Source organism: Neoarius graeffei, chromosome 14 (assembly GCF_027579695.1).
Source record: "Neoarius graeffei isolate fNeoGra1 chromosome 14, fNeoGra1.pri, whole genome shotgun sequence".
Lineage (NCBI taxonomy): Eukaryota > Metazoa > Chordata > Actinopteri > Siluriformes > Ariidae > Neoarius > Neoarius graeffei.
In genome coordinates, this window is record NC_083582.1 from 40850559 (window position 1) to 40873319 (window position 22761).

The window sequence follows — 22761 nt, forward strand, 5'->3', positions numbered from 1 at the left end:
AATCGGGAGGGTTGGTAAGTATGTCATCATTAGACCTATTCGTTCTTCAGTAAGTGCTTTATTATGGTCAAAATGTGCTGCCAGTCCATAGCAGAAAACTCACTGACAGATTTTTAGCAATTTAATGTAATACCTAAGTCCCTGGTCACACGACAGCTTGTGATGGGTTTGTGAATACTTGGCAATGGTACTGTAGCATCACCACCAATTGTGCAATACACGGCGAGTGTTCTCTGAGCTTCACAAGTTGTTTTTTTGTTGTTGTTGTTGTGTCTCTGCCTCTTAAGTGGCCAAAAACGTCTGAAAAATTTCAATGCATGCATTGAAATTTGGTGCCGATGTTTTCATCGGCAAACTAAGCAGTGAATACTCGCAAATGGGTTTGGGAATATCTCCATAAGATCAGGGAACCTTCGTTGATCCTCCTGAAATGTATTTGTCTCAAATCCATGTCCCTATATGCTCGCAGGAGCCTCATCAACACAGCAGCTTGGCATAGCCCAACCTTCGCCGAGACTTAAAAAGTGTATTCCCATTCGGGGATCCTTCAGAGCGTGTTGTGCGCACGCTTGGGACCCAGTCGTTATGGGAAACACCTGATGCTGATTTGAGTACAATCAGCACACGTATACAAGGACACCGTTTTTATGGAGACTTTGCAAATATTCTGTCAAGCATGCGGCGGTAGACAGATCTAAGAGCAGGAAGTGTGTTTATTAGCAGGCATGATATTTACAAAAACAAAACACAAACAAAACTGAAAGCAGAGTCATAAACATGGCAAGAAACAAACATGACAGTGATAACGATAATACACTACCGTTCAAAAGTTTGGGGTCACCCAGACAATTTTGTGTTTTCCATGAAAAGTCACACTTTTATTTACCACCATAAGTTGTAAAATGAATAGAAAATATAGTCAAGACATTTTTCTGGCCATTTTGAGCATTTAATCGACCCCACAAATGTGATGCTCCAGAAACTCAATCTGCTCAAAGGAAGGTCAGTTTTATAGCTTCTCTAAAGAGCTCAACTGTTTTCAGCTGTGCTAACATGATTGTACAAGGGTTTTCTAATCATCCATTAGCCTTCTGAGGCAATGAGCAAACACATTGTACCATTAGAACACTGGAGTGAGAGTTGCTGGAAATGGGCCTCTATACACCTATGGAGATATTGCACCAAAAACCAGACATTTGCAGCTAGAATAGTCATTTACCACATTAGCAATGTATAGAGTGGATTTCTGATTAGTTTAAAGTGATCTTCATTGAAAAGAACAGTGCTTTTCTTTCAAAAATAAGGACATTTCAAAGTGACCCCAAACTTTTGAACGGTAGTGTACTTCACAAAGCCTCTGTCCTTATATGCGCGTGCTGATTGAGCTCAAATCAGCGTCAGGTGTTTACCATAATGACTGGGTCCTGTGAGCGAGCGTGGCCACTCAAGCATGAAGGACCACGCTCGCTCAAGTGTTCACCTGCTGTGTGACCACAACTTTTAGCTCGCCTGTATATCGCCATGCATCGTCACCAAAATGCCTCACTTTCATCGATAACCCATCACAAAGCATCGCAAGCTATAGTGTGACCGTAGCTTAATATATCTTACGTTAATCTCAAATATTCACATTTTAAACAATATTTATGAAAACAGATGAATGCCCTTCTCATGCTCCATGCGGTTTCTATCTTTCAGAAATATTGTATTCTTTATCACTGCTGTGCTGATGACACACAGTTCAACCTCCATATTAAACCTGACAAACTCTGTGCCGTAAGTAGCCTGTTCAACTGCCTAAATGACGTTCAACACTGGATCGCAATCAACCTCCTTCAATTGAATAAAACTAAAACAGAAGTCATTATCTTTGGCCTTGCGTCCTCTCTCACAATCAGCAATCATCTTGGTTCACTGTCCACCAACCGAAAAGACCGTGTCAGAAATCATTAATCTTTGGGAAGCTATTTTTTTTGTTCTTATTTTATCTCATTGGTATATGTCTGTTTTATTTTTATATGTTATTTGTTCTTAACTGTTTTATGTTCTTTTATTATTTTTTCACTCAACAGCATGTTGGGGCGACTCCTGTTGCTTGTTAAATGTGCAAATCTAGAAATAAAATTGACTTGAGCTGACTTGACATACAGTAATTGCTGATGCTGTCGGAGTATAAATATTTGATGGAGGAGAAAGTTACAGGACCTATGTCACATAAACTGGTTTCATAACCAATCATCTTTTTATTTTTGCAACCTTGTTCATGTCAGGTCAAAATGACTAGTGTGCTATCTCATCTCATCTCATTATCTCTAGCCGCTTTATCCTTCTACAGGGTCGCAGGCAAGCTGGAGCCTATCCCAGCTAACTATGGGCGAAAGGCGGGGTACACCCTGGACAAGTCGCCAGGTCATCACAGGGCTGACACATAGACACAGACAACCATTCACACTCACATTCACACCTACGGTCAATTTAGAGTCACCAGTTAACCTAACCTGCATGTCTTTGGACTGTGGGGGAAACCGGAGCACCCGGAGGAAACCCACGCGGACACGGGGAGAACATGCAAACTCCACACAGAAAGGCCCTCGCCGGCCCCGGGGCTCGAACCCAGGACCTTCTTGCTGTGAGGCGACAGCGCTAACCACTACACCACCGTGCCGCCCCTAGTGTGCTATGTTTTTTTTTAAAGAGTCTGAATGCTTACATTTATACAGCCACGAGACAGATAACAAATAAAATGCCAATATTAGTTTTTATATCCCTCATCAAAAAATTCCTGTGCAGGGATTGGCCAAGGATGGCTCACGTGATATAAAATAGTTTCACCATTGATTAAGCAATGTATCTCGTGACGTCAAAAAAAAAAAAAAAGGATATGTTGTGAGTCAGTCATGGTATATCCTGGATATACCATGAACTGACGTCACAATTTCAAGCTATACGGCTGACTCGAGTCTTTTTATTTTTTAACAATAAAGACAGACAAAAATAGGAGTCATTAATACAGTCGAAATAAAAACATTAACATTTCATTCAGGGGGATTTTCAGCTGAACACATTAAATCAATAGTTTTAACAGCTTAATGATTTTGTGAGTCAGTAATTGTTTTTATGTACTGCTTGGTCTCTTTTTCAAATACCAAAAATAACGGTTTAGTAAATCGACTCGAGTCACAGCTGTCTCAGCGAGCATTTTTGTGTGTTTAGACGTACATACCATGATTATGCCTAGCAAGGCACTCGATATCATGGTACGTTTTTTTTTCTTTTTTTTCTTCCGTTTCCAGTTGAGAGTATGCCGTGTGCGTTTTGGCTGCCACCTCTCATCGGAGCTTTTCATTTTTATCCTTTTGTTTTTCATTTTTTGTGTGTTTGTGTAGTTTGATGTTTGTTTTTTGTTTGAGTGTTTTGTCCGCCGGTTGTGGTGTAGCTCCGGACCCAGTTTTGGGCGTCGGTTCCCTCCAGGCCTTGGTGGTTGATGCCTGTGCACCTCGCTATGGACTGCAGTGAGCTCGTTGTTCTTTTTAGCATCGTGGTTGTCCAGCACTCTGTGTGGCGGTGCTTTTGTGCTTGATACGGTGCTCTGAGCGATGTTGCCCGGTGACATCACATTGCCTATGCAGGTGGTTTGGGACATGCCAGTGCTCTGTGTGGCGGTGCTTCTGTGCTCCCTTTGTGGATCCATGGCACAGTGTTCTGACTGATGTTGCCTGGCGGCGGTGTGGCGGCTGTGCAGGCGGTGTGGGATTTATCTTTGTGCGTCTGGTGGGACTGTGGTAGCTATGCCATTGGAATTACATCCTGACCTTCTTTTGGTGGACTCTTCCTCCCAATTCTAAAGCGACCTTAGATGTGAGAAACGCGCTATATAAATTGAACTTATTATTATTATTATATTATTATTACATTGCACATGCACAGGTCGAAGGTCGCGCCAATGTAAACAACATGGATGCCTCCAGTGAATTTATGCCGAGATTCAATCTTAACACTTTTAGTTTGGAATTTTTTGATGAGGGATATAAACCAAATATACCATGCACTGAGAGGCACCAGTTGAAATTATGGATTCTCTGAGGTTTCTGTTTGATTAATATATTTATATTTATTAGATTTAAATGGACATAAACTTAACATTTGCAGAAATATATTTAGATTTATTAATCCTAAAGATTGCTAAAGACCAAAAACTATCTAAGCTGAGTGCTCACAAAGTAATGACAAACATGAACACTGTGCTAAATTACGCAATGACCGTATTATAAATGTCAGTAACAAGAAATACATGAGAAGTATATGAGCACGCTACCACCACACTGATCCAACCTCATAAGAGCCTCCAGTCTCTTTTATTTATACAAGCTTTCCATTATCATAAAGCTGGACACATTGCTTCGATGTGTATACCGTGCGAGTTTTGGGAGCTGAGTAGGGCTGAAGCGAGCTGAGTCGTGCTGTTCTGAGGTAGTCGAAACGCGAGCCGTGTCGGGCTGAAGTGAGCTGAAGTGAGCTGAAAAAGGGTAGTGGAAAAGGGCCATAGTGGAAAGGGTAGTGGAAAAGGGCCATTAACGCAAGCCGTGTCAGGCTGAAGTGAGCTGAAGTGAGCTGAAAAAGGGTAGTGGAAAAGGGCCATAATGGCCCTTTTCCACTACCCTTTTTCAGCTCACTTCAGCTCACTTCAGCCCGACACGGCTCGCGTTTTGACTACCTCAGAACAGCACGACTCAGCTCGCTTCAGCCCTACTCAGCTCCCAAAACTCGCACGGTTTTGGAGTGGGGCTGAAGCGAGCCAAACCGAGCCGAGTGGGGCTAGGGGCGTGAGGAGACACTCCCCTGTGCACTGATTGGTGAGGAGGAGTGTCCTCACATGCCCACACACGTCCCGCGAGCACGCTGGGATCTGTAAACACCGTAAACCCGGAAGAAGAAGAATTACGAATTACGAGAATTATGAAGCCTTATGCGCCTCGCCTCATCTATACACTCTTGCCAGTATCTGTTGGCGTTGTCGGTGACAACAAGCCACAGAACCAAGACCAGCAACACTAACGACTCCATGTCCTCCATGTTTATTGTTTACTATCCGGGTTGTGAGACTACCGCTTAAAAGGGCACTGATGTCACTGTTTGCTCCACCTAACGACATCACGTGACGTCCACCCACTTTCGCTAACTCCACCCAATGTGTCCACCCACTTCCAGCCAGCACGGTTCAGCGCGGTTGTAGTCGAAATGCAACTCCAACAGCCCCGCTCAGCTCGACTCAGCCCAACTCAGCACGGCACGGCTCAGCCCGACTCAGCCGCGTTGGTAGTGGAAAAGCGGCATAAGAGACGAAAGATGGTGTAGATATGACCTAGGTTCTCAGCTATAGCTCTGCAGTGAAGTTCATTCTTGTATAAGAACCTTGTACATTAATTATTTCAATCAGGATTTAAACCTTAACATAATAGAGACAGCATTTTTGCATCTATTAGTGCGCTTCATCCAGGAGCTTCTGCAACGCCATAGCTGACCATCCTTGAAGGTCAGGAGGAAAATGAAGTAATAAAGGAGGAATACAGATAAATAAAGAAGATAGGTTCTGCATCATAAAGAATGTCTGTGTGAACATTGCTCCTGCTGGACTATCGCTTATGGTCAACGGTTCATTCCAGTCAGCCAGGAGCTCGAATCAGATATTCGGGAAAGCTCAGTCCCAGGAGCAGATTACTGGCTGACAATATTTTATTTGACACCTCCAGGCAGAAGATTCAATTCAGGTCAGTGTGTGTTGACCAGGGAAGCGCCTGTTTCCTATTATTCGTTTTCACGTTTCATCACTTTTGCTTCTATGAGGTGGGTCCTCTCTGACAGCCTGTGGCCTACGCTCTCGATATTTCCACAATGTGGTTACGGATTTCCTACCTGTGTCAACCTCACCAAGTTCCCCTTCTAACACAAAGAGTTGTCATACTAAGCCTGGTTTTCAGAAAGCAACAAAAGTGGCTTAGCGCTCAGATAATTTACAAACAAAGCTAAATATCGACTCACGGTGGTGAGGAATCAATGACCAGACTCTCGTAATGTGTCTATTTAAAAAGTCCTGTGTGGTTTTAGCATGGAGCAAATTTGTCACATCTGAGAATTAATTAGCACAGGATCCATTATGACTCATGTGTAGGGTAATGGAGAGAGTGAGAGGTATGAGTTTCCAAGCCCACAACACACACAAAGTCAAATCAACAACCGAGAAAAAGATGCCGCACTCACAGCCTAGCTTTGGTGGACACTGTTTTGGTTTGGACAGATGCTGTGGGACTCACTTCCAGATGTTATTATACGTTAGAATTTATCCTGCATGGAAGCCAAACAGATAAGAGAAGATATTCCCAGGCACCCCCACGGGTATTCTTTTGACACGCTTCATTTCATTTCATCCAAATTCCTCATCGTACGCCTACGGCAGCTCACAGCGTAGTTAAATGCAAAGCAGAAAATACTGATTTCATTATTTCATATACCATGAAGGTCTTTTTGGAGAGGTTGAATTCGAGGTTGCCTCTTTAAATTCAACTTGTCGGTGCTTTCACAGCTGTAGTTGCTATGCAATCTGCTCCGCTTTGTTCGCTAATAGAGATAATTAGTCACTTGGCATCATGACTGCATCAAGTTTGTCATTTTCCTTTCCATGGCCTTCAGAACATTTCCTCGGTTCTGTCAGATTAATTAAAGCTGCAGTGAACTCAGCTGTGCCGAGCTGATGGTGTGCCACAATCATTGCACAGTGCCATTTCAAATCAGAGACACACATGAGGTCTTCGTTCTAACATACAAGTACATTACACTACAGCGCTACTTAATCTTCACATCTGATTGGTCGGAAAGTGTCGATGAACAAAACATTCCCTGTGTCCGAAATCGCTCCCTACTCACTATATAGCGGGGACGCCATTTCGTAGTGCTGTCCAAAACCTAAGTGAGGATTATTTACACCCTATATAGTGCACTCAAAGTATCCCACAATGAATGCATCATGAAAAGTAGTGTACAACCGATGGTCACTAACCAAAGTAATATATCCCATCATGCATTGCAGTCGCACTGAAAGAAATCAAATTAAAAGTCTCAAATTTGAGTTAATAAAAGGCAGCAGCAAAGAAGAAAGTATTCAGCTTTGTTTTTAAAAAACTGAAAGCTGCAGGTACTTTGTATTTATTAATGTGGGAAATGCGCTCAGTATACAGTGGTGCTTGAAAGTTTGTTAACCCTTTAGAATTTTCTATATTTCTGCATAAATATGACCTAAAACATCATCAGATTTTCACACAAGTCCTAAAAGTAGATAAAGAGAACCCAGTTAAACAAATGAGACAAAAATATTATACTTGGTCATTTATTTATTGAGGAAAATGATCCAATATTACATATCTGTGAGTGGCAAAAGTATGTGAACCTCTAGGATTAGCAGTTAATTTGAAGGTGAAATTAGAGTCAGGTGTTTTCAATCAATGGGATGACAATCAGGTGTGAGTGGGCACCCTGTTTTCTTTAAAGAACAGGGATCTATCAAAGTCTGATCTTCACAACACATGTTTGTGGAAGTGTATCATGGCACGAACAACGGAGATTTCTGAGGACCTCAGAAAAAGCGTTGTTGATGCTCATCAGGCTGGAAAAGGTTACAAAACCATCTCTAAAGAGTTTGGACTCCACCAATCCACAGTCAGACAGATTGTGTACAAATGCAGGAAATTCAAGACCATTGTTACCCTCCCCAGGAGTGGTCGACCAACAAAGATCACTCCATGAGCAAGGCGTGTAATAGTCTGCGAGGTCACGAAGGACCCTAGGGTAACTTCTAAGCAACTGAAGGCCTCTCTCACATTGGCTAATGTTAATGTTCATGAGTCCACCATCAGGAGAACACTGAACAACAATGGTGTGCATGGCAGGTTTGCAAGGAGAAAGCCACTGCTCTCAAAAAAGAACATTGCTGCTCGTCTGCAGTTTGCTAAAGATCACGTGGACAAGCCAGAAGGCTATTGGAAAAATGTTTTGTGGACGGATGAGACCAAAATAGAAATTTTTGATTTAAATGAGAAGCGTTATGTTTGGAGAAAGGAAAACACTGCATTCCAGCATAAGAACCTTATCCCATCTGTGAAACATGGTGGTGGTAGTATCATGGTTTGGGTCTGTTTTGCTGCATCTGGGCCAGGACGGCTTGCCATCATTGATGGAACAATGAATTCTGAATTATACCAGTGAATTCTAAAGGAAAATGTCAGGACATCTGTCCATGAATTGAATCTCAAGAGAAGGTGGGTCATGCAGCAAGACGACGACCCTAAGCACACAAGTCGTTCTACCAAAGAATGGTTAAAGAAGAATAAAAATGTTTTGGAATGGCCAAGTCAAAGTCCTGACCTTAATCCAATGGAAATGTTGTGGAAGGACCTAAAGCGAGCAGTTCATGTGAGGAAACCCACCAACATCCCAGAGTTGAAGCTGTTCTGTATGGAGGAATGGGCTAAAATTCCTCCAAGCCGGTGTGCAGGACTGATCAACAGTTACCGCAAACATTTAGTTGCAGTTATTGCTGCACAAGGGGGTCACACCAGATACTGAAAGCAAAGGTTCACATACTTTTGCCACACACAGATATGTAATATTGGATCATTTTCCTCAATAAATAAATGACCAAGTATAATATTTTTGTCTCATTTGTTTAACTGGGTTCTCTTTATCTACTTTTAGGACTTGCGTGAAAATCTGATGATGTTTTAGGTCATATTTATGCAGAAATATAGAAAATTCTAAAGGGTTCACAAACTTTCAAGCACCACTGTAATATGGATTCATCACAAAAATACATGCATGTATTTATTATTTTGAAAACCCACCAGCCGACTGATCTGGCACGTTTTAATTGTGTGACAGTAATGACGTACAATACCAGCGCGACAGACTGGTGTCCGAAAGCGTTTTTTCATTTTACCAATGAGCTCACTGTATAGTCCTCTATATAGTAATTCCCTATATAGGGAGTAGGGAGTAGTGAACAAGTGAGCGATTTCAGACACAGGGATTGTGTTTAAAGTTTTCTGGAAGGAGATTAACTTCAAGAGACAGAGACAAGAACTTGTGAAAATAAGGTTTTAATAGTTGACAAATTGCTCCCGGAGCATGCTGTTACTGAAAAATAATCAGCCTTAGAGTGGCAAAAGTAACTCTGCTTCATGGCTGTCTCCCTTACGTCGACTGTTTCCCCATCATGTTTTATTCATTACATGTAAACCATAAACACCACAAAGAAAAAGGGTTACAGAAAGTGTTTTTCTGTTTATTCCGCTTCATGGATATCTCCCTTTGGCTGAGAATACGCTGTGCACATTTTGGCTGCCACTTCTCACCAGAGATTTTTTTCTTTCCTTTCGTTTTATTTCTGTGTTGTTGTTTTGTGTGCGTGTTTTTATTTTTGTTCTTTGTTTGAATGTTTTGCTGATTTTGTATTTTTATCCGCTGGTTATGGTGTAGCTTCAGACCCTGACTTGAGCGTCGGTTTCCCCAGGACTTGGTCCGCCATGAGTGATGCATGCTCTGCTTGCTATGGACTACAGTGAGCTTGTTGCTTTCATTAACATCGAGGTCACCCAGCACTCTGTGCAGTGATGTTTCTGTGCATACTTTGTGGATCCATGGTGCGGTGTTCCAAGCACTGTTGCCCAGAGACACTGTGATGGCTGTGCAGGCTGTGTAGGACGTGTGCACCTTTTGGTGGGACTGTGAGCAGCTACACCACTGGAGTTATATCCTGGCAACTTTTGGTGGACTGTTCTTTTTTTCCTGTTTGTTTTTGTAACTGTAAAGCGACCATGGGTGTGAGAAAGTTCTTCTTCTTCTTTCGGCTAATCCCATTAGGGGTCACCACAGCGGATCATCATGAGCGGCATATTTGAGTTGGCATACACTGGATCCACTTCCTGATGCAACCCTCCCCAAACTATCCAGGCTTGAGAACAGCACTAAGTATACACTGGCTTGTGCAAACCCAGTGGTTGGGTATTTTACCAAATCTGCATGTCTTTGGACTGTGGGGGAAACCAGAGCACCTGGAGGAAACCCACATAAAAATGGGGAGAACATGCAAACTCCACACAGAAAGGTCCCCGTTGGCCATGAGGTTTGAACCCAGAACCTTCTTGCTGTGAGGTGACAGTGCTAACCATTGCACAGGTGGCATGGGTGTGAGAAAGGTGCTATACATCCATCCATTATCCGTAACCGCTTATCCTTTATCCTATACAGGGCTGCGGGCAAGCTGGAGCCTGTCCCAGCTGACTATGGGTGAGAGGCGGGGTACACCCTGGACAAGGTGCCAGATCATCGCAGGACTGACACGTAGAGACAAACAACCATTCACATTCACATCTACGGTCAATTTAGAGTCACCAGTTATCCTAACCTGCATGTTTTTGGACTGTGGGGGAAACCGGAGCACCCGGAGGAAACCCACGCAGACACGGGGAGAACATGCAAACTCCACACAGAAAGGCCCCCGTCGGCCGCTGGGTTCAAACCCAGAACCTTCTTGCTGTGAGGCGACAGTGCTAACCACTACACGGGTGGCATAGTTGTGAGAAAGGTGCTATACAAATTAAACTTTTTTTTCAGGTATAGGTACGGGTTGTTGCCTTCCTAAAAGGGTTCTGAAGTCGATAAAGAAACACTATGTTGTACAGTTAACTAAAGAAACCTTAAATAATCTAAATTGATGATGTCTGTATAGCTGCAGAGTCAGTCTGATACTGTATGCCATGTGGTTTTACCATAAACATAACAACATAGCATTGGTGGGGCTTTTTGTTGTGTTTTACTAATTTGAAATCCTTGTTAAAGACGGCCTTTAACTGGGTATAGTTGTACGGAATCATCACTAGCTTCCAGTGTATGGTTTACCGTTTCGGTTTTCATTTTTGTTCATGTAGCTACAGTAGTGCTTGAAAGTTTGTGAACCCTTTAGAATTTTCTATATTTCTGCATAAATATGACCTAAAACATCATCAGATTTTCACACAAGTCCTAAAAGTAGATAAAGAGAACCCAGTTAAACAAATGAGACAAAAATATTATACTTGGTCATTTATTTATTGAGGAAAATGATCCAATATTACATATCTGTGAGTGGCAAAAGTATGTGAACCTCTAGGATTAGCAGTTACAGTAATTTGAAGGTGAAATTAGAGTCAGGTGTTTTCAATCAATGGGATGACAATCAGGTGTGAGTGGGCACCCTGTTTTCTTTAAAGAACAGGGATCTATCAAAGTCTGATCTTCACAACACATGTTTGTGGAAGTGTATCATGACACGAACAAAGGAGATTTCTGAGGACCTCAGAAAAAGCGTTGTTGATGCTCATCAGGCTGGAAAAGGTTACAAAACCATCTCTAAAGAGTTTGGACTCCACCAATCCACAGTCAGACAGATTGTGTACAAATGGAGGAAATTCAAGACCATTGTTACCCTCCCCAGGAGTGGTCGACCAACAAAGATCCATCCATTATCCGAGATCCATCCATTATCCAAGAGCAAGTCGTGTAATAGTCGGCGAGGTCACAAAGGACCCCATGGTAACTTCTAAGCAACTGAAGACCTCTCTCACATTGGCTAATGTTAATGTTCATGAGTCCATCATCAGGAGAACACTGAACAACAATGGTGTGCATGGCAGGGTTGCAAGGAGAAAGCCACTGCTCTCCAAAAAGAACATTGCTGCTCATCTGCAGTTTGCTAAAGATCACATGGACAAGCCAGAAGGCTATTGGAAAAATTTTTGTGGACGGATGAGACCAAAATAGAACTTTTTGGTTTAAAGGAGAAGCGTTATGTTTGAAGAAAGGAAAAGACTGCATTCCAGCATAAGAACCTTATCCCATCTGTGAAACAGGGTGGTGGTAGTATCATGGTTTGGGCCTGTTTTGCTGCATCTGGGCCAGGATGGCTTGCCATCATTGATGGAACAATGAATTCTGAATTATACCAGCGAATTCTAAAGGAAAATGTCAGGACATCTGTCCATGAACTGAATCTCAAGAGAAGCTGGGTCATGCAACAAGGCAACGACCCTAAGCACACAAGTCGTTCTACCAAAGAATGGTTAAAGAAGAATAAAGTTAATGTTTTGGAATGGCCAAGTCAAAGTTCTGACCTTAATCCAATCGAACTGTTGTGGAAGGACCTGAAGCGAGCAGCTCATGTGAGGAAACCCACCAACATCCCAGAGTTGAAGCTGTTCTGTACGGAGGAATGGACTAAAATTCCTCCAAGCCGGTGTGCAGGACTAATCAACAGTTACCGCAAACGTTTAGTTGCAGTTATTGCTGCACAAGGGGGTCACACCAGATACTGAAAGTGAAGGTTCACATACTTTTGCCACTCACAGATATTTAATATTGGATCATTTTCCTCAATAAATAAATTACCAAGTCTAATATTTTTGTCTCATTTGTTTAACTGGGTTCTCTTTATCTACTTTTAGGACTTGTGTGAAAACCTAATGATGTTTTAGGTCATATTTATGCAGAAAAATAGAAAATTCTAAACGGTTCACAAACTTTCAAGCACCACTGTACTGTATCTATCAGTACTTAGTTCAAAACAGAGCCAACAGAGCTGATGCTTCCAAACTCTTAATTACACAGCACTGCGGATTCCCTGAATGCCAACAGACCAGTTGTGCTGTGAATTAAGTCTTCTTTTAGCTGTGTACTTTACATCATGGTGCTCTTGAAGGTCACAGAACTGATCCAGTTAATCAAGGCCTTCAGTGGTGTCTGAGTATTAAAGCCATGTGTGTTAAGACTAAATCCTATGGAGAAAGATTGGAGAAACCTGTTTTTTTTTCTTTACAACCAACACTAAAGCTGAATCTAACTTATTATAAACTGTTGGTTCTAAATGTAACAACTATCAGTGTGATTACCATGATAGATAAAGGTGCATCCTAATTTCCTGTAAAGATAACTTTACAAAAAAGAAGTTTATTCAAGTGTGCTTCTAGTATACTTCTTTTAAACTAAAAATAAGAGAGTATACTTTCAGTTTACTTTTTATTTACTTATCAGAGATACACTTAATAAAGTTATACATAAGTATACTTGAGGGCGGCATGGTGGTGTAGTGGTTAGCGCTGTCGCCTCACAGCAAGAAGGTCCGGGTTCGAGCCCAGTGGCCGGCGAGGGCCTTTCTGTGTGGAGTTTGCATGTTCTCCCCGTGTCTGCGTGGGTTTCCTCCGGGTGCTCTGGTTTCCCCCACAGTCCAGACATGCAGGTTAGGTTAACTGGTGACTCTAAATTGACCGTAGGTGTGAATGTGAGTGTGAATGGTTGTCTGTGTCTATGTGTCAGCCCTGTGATGACCTGGCGACTTGTCCAGGATGTACCCCGCCTTTCGCCCATAGTCAGCTGGGATAGGCATCAGCTTGCCTGCGACCCTGCACAGGATAAGTGGCTACAGATAATGGATGGATGGATAAGTATACTTGGCTTATACTGAAAAGTATATAGAAAAGTCTAAGGATATTAAGCTTATACTTAAACTTTTGATCAAGATATTAAACTTTTGATCAAGATATACTTAACAAAAGTGTAATAAAGTATTAAAATATTTGTGCCTTATGTTTAAGTGTCCTTGCCCTGTAGTAAATTTTGATTTTTAAAGAAAATGAATATGTTCTTAATCCTGAGTATCTGTTGCTATTTTGTGAATTCTTACCTTTATAACTTCATTGTAACTTAAGGTGCAAAACACTTAAGTTGTCTACTGGTAGTGTGCATGAGATAAGGGTTAGGGCTAGAAAACTAATAGTATACCTAGAAGGGTAATTGCAGTATACTTCAAAACTACAAAGTGGACTAGATGTATATAACCAGTAACTAAGAATATATTTCCAGTATGCTATAAAGTATACTTTTATAAACTAAAAAGTGGACTAGAAGTGTGTAACGAGTAAACCAATAGTATATTTTCAGTATACTACAAAGTATACTTTAGTAAACTAAAAAGTGGACTAGAAGTATAAAACAAGTAAACTCATAATATATTTCCAGTATACTATGAAGTATGCTTTTGTAAACTAAAGCGTGGACTACAAGTATAGAACTAGTAAACTATTAGTATATAAGTTTACTTGTGGTATACTTGCGGTACAAAATAAAAAAATACTAGTTGTATACTCAGAGTTTACTTCTCTTAGACTTAAAGTATACTTTTTATAAACTAAAAGTGGGCCAATTTAGTCCCAAGAAGTATTAGATGAGTTTACTTACAAGTATACTGTAAGTACATTGGTATCAGTATACTTGGTACACAAAAGTATACTTAAGGAAATATACTTTAACTTTACTTAAGTATACTTAATAAGATGAACTTGAAGTCTACTTCTTTTTGATAAAGGTATGCATTTTCTGGCTACAGTCATTTTACCGTAACTATTCATAAGATAAACTCAAACAAACTCATTGTTTTTAGTAGCCTAGTACATTTTGCCATACATTTTCTCAACAAGGAACCTGCACTGGCCAAGACAGAAAACCTGTAGAATCTGGTTATCAGATAAGACAATTTAAATCATCCCAAACATCTGAGCTCTGATTACATCTGGAGAATCTTCCTGGATGGATGAGTTGAAGCCAGAAGCCACAATTGGTTTCAAGCCGTGTCCTTTTCCAGAAGTGAATGCTGATCAAAATGCCTCAAAACATCTCTTTGTGTGCAGTAAGCATTTTCTGCCACAACTTTTTAACAATAGGAGATGCAGCAAATGGGATCCGACATGGGAGGTAGACTATGTCTTGAGCCAGTTAGTACCTTACAACTTAGGCTTAGCATTGCATGAAATGACTACATAAAACTATACAAAAAGAAAGTTGCAGTGATCAGCGTTCTGTCTAGGAGTCTGTGGTCCTATTAGAGCAGCGGTAGTCAGCAGTCAATGGGTGTGGACGCAGCAAAGTGCGGATCGAAGTGAGCAGTAGAAAAACTATTGCAGCAGAACTGAATGAAAATGGCAGTAGTTTAGGGAGTCCAGTTTTCCAAATAACTGCAACATTGCAACATCTCATCTCATCTCATCTCATTATTTCTAGCCGCTTTATCCTGTTCTACAGGGTCGCAGGCAAGCTGGAGCCTATCCCAGCTGACTACGGGCGAAAGGCGGGGTACACCCTGGACAAGTCGCCAGGTCATCACAGGGCCGACACATAGACACAGACAACCATTCACACTCACATTCACACCTACGGTCAATTTAGAGTCACCAGTTAACCTAACCTGCATGTCTTTGGACTGTGGGGGAAACCGGAGCACCTGGAGGAAACCCACGCGGACACGGGGAGAACATGCAAACTCCACACAGAAAGGCCCTCGCCGGCCACGGGGCTCAAACCCAGACCTACTTGCTGTGAGGCGACAGCGCTAACCACTACACCACCATGCCGCCCACATTGCAACATTTTGTAAATTATTTAGCAGAAAGCAGTTCATTGATAAAGGGAATATTTTCAATTTTCAATCAGTTTACTCTCTCTTGTTGTTTACATGGTTTGTTTAAAAAAAAAAAGCTTAAAGTTGGAAACACAGACATTGTATATGATGCCTTTGTCTGCTGTAGTTTTAAGATTTATCTTTACTGGAACTAAGAGGCCCAAACCTGTTCAAGCATGACAATGCCCCTGTGCACAAAGCATACTCCATGAAGACATGGTTTGCCAAAGCTGAATTGGAAGAATGTGAGTGTCCTACACAGAGCCCTGACTTCAACCCACTGAACATCTTCAGCATTAAGTGAAATGCCAACTGAATCCAAGGCCTCGTCTCCACAAACTTTTATCCAGGAATTCTATGTACCTGGCGCTTCAAAAGTTTTAGTTTGAATCCCCTTGCATTCGAGAGCGATATTTTAAATTTACTTTCCCTGTGTAATCATGGTTTTGTTTCTTGCTTTAGTCTACCAGTATTACTCAGTATAACTTTAGACAGGTGCTGATGTGTGTCAATATGCTAATTCTGCTCAATATTTAACAATCATTCCCCTTCGGCAAAATGAATATCAGTGATTATTATACATACGGGTCACTTTTTTCCATGGAATAAAAACATATATTCTATTCCCTTCTAGTGGGTTTATCGATAGCATGCAATATTGTTATCATATCACTTATCCTTCATGTATTACGTCACTCTACCCAATGGAGAATGAGCGTGCAATTGTTGTCAAGACAACACGTCGTCACACGTTGGAGACGTAAAACTTCCGTGCTAGCGAGCGACAGTGACAATTTGTAAACAAACATGGCGGCCAGATTTACTTCATTAAAAATGGAAGATTTTGAAAGAATTTTGGCTACCAGGTCGCTCCGTTGTATGTAGCTGTCAATGTTGATTTTAAAAGTAACTAAGTAAATTACACAGGGAAAATAACAATAATATTTCGCTTGACTGTGCTAGTGTTGGCCTTCGCTAACACTAGACCAACTGGAAGGCAACCAGACTGCCTCACTAATAGCACTGAATCACAGGTAAGCTAGCGTTGGTCTTCGCTAACGCTACTGCTATGCCAGCTGGAAGGTAACTGGACTGCAGCACTAACAGCACCAAATCACGGGTAAGCTAGCGTTGGTCTTCGCTAACGCTACTGCTATGCCAGCTGGAAGGTAACTGGACTGCCACGCTAACAGCACTGAGTTACGGGTAAGCTAGCATTGGCCTTTGAGAATGCTGATATGAACAGAGTGTGTATTTATAATAATAATAATATTGTCTGGCTTTTTTGTGGTCTATCAGATACATTCCATTCAGCTAGCATGATAGTGAACTCATTTTCGACTCATTCAATATCAGGCTTAGCCTGGGCCCACCCATCCTAAGCGTGACGCAACATGAGGGCCTGTTGCGAGCTTAGTCTGGCCAGGCAGGCTATCTACAGCATTTCCAAGCTCCCGAAAAATCGGGAACCAATCAACTTTGAGCATCTCCAATGGCCCTGGGTAGAGGCGTGTTCAAGGCAGTGACGTAGTAGAACTGCGACCGGAAGCCATAGATTGTTTACAGAATCTATGCCGGAAGCGCTTCATTCACTAGAAACATTATGAACATGGAGCAAGTTCTCATTGAAAACGGAGCAAAGAGCAGCCCTGGAGGTATTTATTGAAAGGAAGGACGTTTTCGCCTTGCTCCCGACCGGCTTCGGTAAGAGTTTAATCTACCAGTTAGCCCCGTCGCGTCACATACGTCAGAGGAAAGAGTGATGTGATTGGTTTAAGCTTCGTCACAGCCTTTTCTGGCTTCGGCCAGGATCAAACTGAGGCATTTCAGGGAGGCGGGTCAACCACGGGCTCTGGGAAACGGTTGGGCTTAATATCTTGGCCAGACCAATTGCTCGTAGAGCTTTGCAGTCGCGTTAGCCAGACTATATCAGGCTAGCTGAATGGAATATATCTGATATACCACTCAAAGCCAGCCAATATAATTTAAATAATAACTGAAACGAAGTCAAGATTATTATTCACCGATATTCACTGAGCCTGAGGCGGATAACTGTTTTAGTATAAATACCCAGGTGACTATTTTAAAAAATCGTATGAAAAATTGTATTTTAAAAAATCATTTATTTCAAACTTCAAAAGGGGCATGCAAATATAATATAATAAAGGCACACACAGACTTGTATGACTTATCTATGCTGAGTCACATAAAATACTTTGTTTTGAAATAGATAAAATAAATCCCACCTTATCTTTCAATAGTTTTAGACCAAACTTCGTAGCATCTTTAGTGCTTTTAGAAACAGCATTTTCTTTCATAATTTGCAATTCTCTCTCGCTTACACTGACAAAGTGATTGGCCGCCATTTTGCCGAGTCGCTCGAGGTGATTATCGAGAAACAGTCCGAATCTCTCGACCAATCAGTGTGTGCGATTTCCTATAATCACCTGCGTATTTATACGAACACTGTTTAATCAGACGCAACACATCTGCACTTTTTGACTCATGTTCTTGAGTACTACATTTTTAGAAAGACAAAAAAGAGAAGTATCAGCCAAGATGTAACTATTATATCATGGACTTGTCCAGAAAAAAGTTGTGGTTTTTATAATCTAGGTATAGATTAGATTAAAAAAAAAAAAAAACAACCTCACTGAATTTACTTAATTCAAATGTCTGCATTGGTTCCACATGACTGAACTGAGTTACATGAATACAGTTCTGATTTTGTACATCCAACAAGATTTGATTATGCATTTTCAAAGCCCTGAATAAACTCTGAACTCTGCTCACCTGAACAGAAGCTCGGACGCAGGTCACTCGAGTTCTGCAATGTCCTCACGAGACTCCATAATTTAATTGGTTTACATTAATACAACATGAATTGATCATGCTCACTTTACAAATTCAGTCTAGTAATTGGAAACTTGTTTAAATTAAATTTCGTATAAGCAAAGAAATCATGTTCTGAGGACAAATGAGTGTACCAATATTTTTATGGAAACTATATGTAATACACACACAGGCCACTTTATTAGGTACACTCATCCACCTGCTGTTTGATGCAGTTCTCTAATCAGCCAATCTCTTGACAGCAGCACGATGGATAAAATCATGCCGATACAAATCAAGAGCTTCAGTTAATCTTCACTTCAAACATCAGAATGGGAAAAATTGTGATCTCAAAGTGTGACTTTCACTGGGGCACTGTGGGTGTCGGTTTGAGCCAGATGGATCGGTTTGAGTATTTCAGAAACTGCTGATCTCCTGGGGTTTTAACACACGACAGTCTCTAGAGTTTACACAGAATGGTGTGAAAAACAAAAAAAACATTGCATGAGCGACAGTTCTCATCTCATCTCATTATCTCTAGCCGCTTTATCCTTCTACAGGGTCGCAGGCAAGCTGGAGCCTATCCCAGCTGACGATGGGCAAAAGGCGGGGTACACCCTGGACAAGTCGCCAGGTCATCACAGGGCCGACACATAGACACAGACAACCATTCACACTCACATTCACACCTACGGTCAATTTAGAGTCACCAGTTAACCTAACCTGCATGTCTTTGGACTGTGGGGGAAACCGGAGCACCCAGAGGAAACCCACGCGGACACGGGGAGAACATGCAAACTCCACACAGAAAGGCCCTCGCCGGCCACGGGGCTCGAACCCAGAACCTTCTTGCTGTGAGGCGACAGTGCTAACCACTACACCACTGTGCCGCCAGCGACAGTTCTGTGGGTTGTTAATAAGAGAGGTCAGAGGAAAATGGCCAGACTGGTTCGAGCTGCCAGGAAGGATATACACTACCGTTCAAAAGTTTGGGGTCACCCAGACAATTTTGTGTTTTCCATGAAAAGTCACACTTTTATTTCCCACCATAAGTTGTAAAATGAATAGAAAATATAGTCAAGACATTTTTCTGGCCATTTTGAGCATTTAATCGACCCCACAAATGTGATGCTCCAGAAACTCAATCTGCTCAAAGGAAGGTCAGTTTTATAGCTTCTCTAAAGAGCTAAACTGTTTTCAGCTGTGCTAACATGATTGTACAAGGGTTTTCTAATCATCCATTAGCCTTCTGAGGCAATGAGCAAACACATTGTACCATTAGAACACTGGAGTGAGAGTTGCTGGAAATGGGCCTCTATACACCTATGGAGATATTGCACCAAAAACCAGACATTTGCAGCTAGAATAGTCATTTACCACATTAGCAATGTATAGAGTGGATTTCTGATTAGTTTAAAGTGATCTTCATTGAAAAGAACAGTGCTTTTCTTTCAAAAATAAGGAAATTTCAAAGTGACCCCAAACTTTTGAACAGTAGTGTAGTAACTCATAGTAACTCTTTACAACCATGGTGATCAGAAAAGCATGTCAGCATGCAACAGGAGAAGACCATATTGGGTTCCACTCCTGCCAGTCAAGAACAGGGATCTTCGAATCAAGAACAAGTTCCTGTTAACATGGCCGATGAGTGAATGCTCTTAAATATGACTGACCACATATTCCCTTTTTTCAGTGAAACAAACATTTCAGCTGAAATGTCATAACCTGCGCCTCTGTTTAAATAACTGATAGTCAGGAACCCCTTTGACTCTTCAAGAAATAAGTACAGATGTCTGACATGAACACAATCCAACTATTCATGTACCGGTATTAGACTCATTATTTATGCAATGGTATTCATTTAATTACTTGGAATTGAGCTTTTAATTCCTTCTGCTTAAAGGAGAACTGAAGTCATTTTTAAACTTGCTTTATTTCTTAATTAACGTGTCATTCAATTACGTTTTCGGTTTTAGCAACCTTATATCGTGACTCGTATTGGCAACTAATTGCAATTAAATATTATACTTATCAGCCTATTCGGTTTTTAGCCATGTTGAATTTAGTTCGTTTGGTCCACGGCAGGCGTCGCTTATCCGCGTGATCTTCACAAGACTTGTGCGAGACTTCGAAACGTGAAGTGTCAGCCAGGTGTCAGTGCCGCCATTTTGAAAACTGTTTTCCAAACGAAATATTGCACAAAAATGAGTTTAAATGCCGATTACTGCCTACTTTTTTCAAACCTTCCTGATTGCTATCAAAACAAACAAAACTTCCAGCTTGATTACATCAGCATTCGAAAGAGGGTGCGCGCGTCTTTTGACAACGTTGGCAGATGTTGGTTGCTTTGATTTCCGCTGTACGTTTTACTTCCGTCCTACGATGTCTCGCACAGGTCTCAGCGAATCTCGTTTACGGCCATTGCTTTGACATATGGGCTGATATATTACACAGCATATTTCAAACACTCATAACTTGCTATAGCAGTGACAAAATAGCGATCAGAAATGCATTCCTATATTTAATAAAATGAGATAAATAGAGCGCGGCACGGTGGTGTAGTGGTTAGCGCTGTCGCCTCACAGCAAGAAGGTTCTGGGTTCGAGCCCCGTGGCCGGCGAGGGCCTTTCTGTGCGGAGTTTGCATGTTCTCCCCGTGTCCGCGTGGGTTTCCTCCGGGTGCTCCGGTTTCCCCCACAGTCCAAAGACATGCAGGTTAGGTTAACTGGTGACTCTAAATTGAGCGTAGGTGTGAGTGTGAGTGTGAATGGTTGTCTGTGTCTATGTGTCAGCCCTGTGATGACCTGGCGACTTGTCCAGGGTGTACCCCGCCTTTCGCCCGTAGTCAGCTGGGATAGGCTCCAGCTTGCCTGCGACCCTGTAGAAGGATAAAGCGGCTAGAGATGATGAGATGATGAGATGAGATGAAAAAATTTGCCTTCGGTTCTCTTTTAACACATTATAGGTTGTTACACATCCAGTCCCTGTTTTGGAGTCAGTGTGGAGTAGAAGAAGAAGAAGAGGCCTTTATTTATCACACGTACACTCAAGCACAGTGCAATTCCTCCTCTGCATTTAACCCATCTGAAGCAGTGAACACACACCTGCACTCACAAGTGAGCAATGAACACACACACACACACACACACACACACACACATGTATCCAGAGCAGTGGGCAGCAATACTACAGCGCCCAGGGAGCAGTTAGGGGTTAAGCTGCCTTGCTCAAGGGCACTTCAGCCATGATACAGAGGGAGGGCAAAGTGGTATTCATTCACTCAACTCCCCTTGCATTTTTCCTACCAGTCCTGGGAATTGAACCTTTGGACCCAAGGTTGCTTCTCTAACCTTCAGGCCATTCAGTTAAACCTATTCAATTCAAACAACAAGTCTCATCTCATCTCATTATCTCTAGCCGCTTTATCCTGTTCTACAGGGTCGCAGGCGAGCTGGAGGCTATCCCAGCTGACTACGGGCGAGAGGCGGGGTACACCCTGGACAAGTCGCCAGGTCATCACAGGGCTGACACATAGACACAGACAACCATTCACACTCACATTCACACCTACGGTCAATTTAGAGTCACCAGTTAACCTAACCTGCATGTCTTTGGACTGTGGGGGAAACCGGAGCACCCGGAGGAAACCCATGCGGACACGGGGAGAACATGCAAACTCCACACAGAAAGGCCGGGGCTCGAACCCGGACCTTCTTGCTGTGAGGCGACAGCGCTAACCACTACACCACCGTGCCGCCCAAACAACAAGTCAAAACACAAATAAAACCTCTGACGATGGTGGATTATGATTTCCACCACTATATTAGAAAAGGGCCCCTGGTGTCCCCTGAGCCAACTTTGATAGAGACTTCACTTTGACATCTGATACAAGTGAGGCAGAATTTAAGCGTTTCGAAACCTTTGGAGATTCTGACTGAAAGGAATTGTTATATATCTCCTCCTCCAGACTCTCCAGACAGACCCAGTGAGTTGTTCCAGGGGCAGGCAGACAGACAGACAGACAGACAGACAGACAGACAGATGCATGTTTATTATAAATAGCTGACACATGCTTGTGAGTTCGCAGGCAGTCCTACCTCCACGACTTGGACGTAACTGGAAGGGAACCATCCCGTGACTCCATCCTTCTCTCCTTCCCACCAGCCACCGGGCAGCGCGCGCGTGATGCGGATCAGCTCCCCGGGCTGGAAACGCAAACCGCGCTCGTGCTGCTCGCCGCTGAACGCGTACAGACTCCGACACAGTGATCCCGACATCAGTGCAAACTCACTCACTCACTCAGCCTCTCTCTGTTCGGTCTCTCCGAGTGTTGCTCCTTTTCGCTTCTCTCTTACACCACCTTCCAGTCCACAGCGGTTCCTCCTCCAGATGTGCAGA

At 42.2% G+C, this 22761-nt stretch overlaps 1 protein-coding gene across 3 annotated transcripts in view; it reads right to left on the reverse strand.

Annotated features, from left to right (window-relative positions):
• LOC132898198 (growth arrest-specific protein 7-like) overlaps nt 1-22761 on the reverse strand; it is a 102441-nt gene extending 79680 nt beyond the window's left edge. For all 3 annotated transcript variants that reach the window (XM_060939650.1, XM_060939649.1, XM_060939648.1), the window contains exon 1: nt 22461-22761. In XM_060939650.1, coding sequence (XP_060795633.1) covers nt 22461-22640 — 180 coding nt within the window. In that variant the 5' untranslated portion in view covers nt 22641-22761. The remainder of the gene's footprint in view (nt 1-22460) is intronic.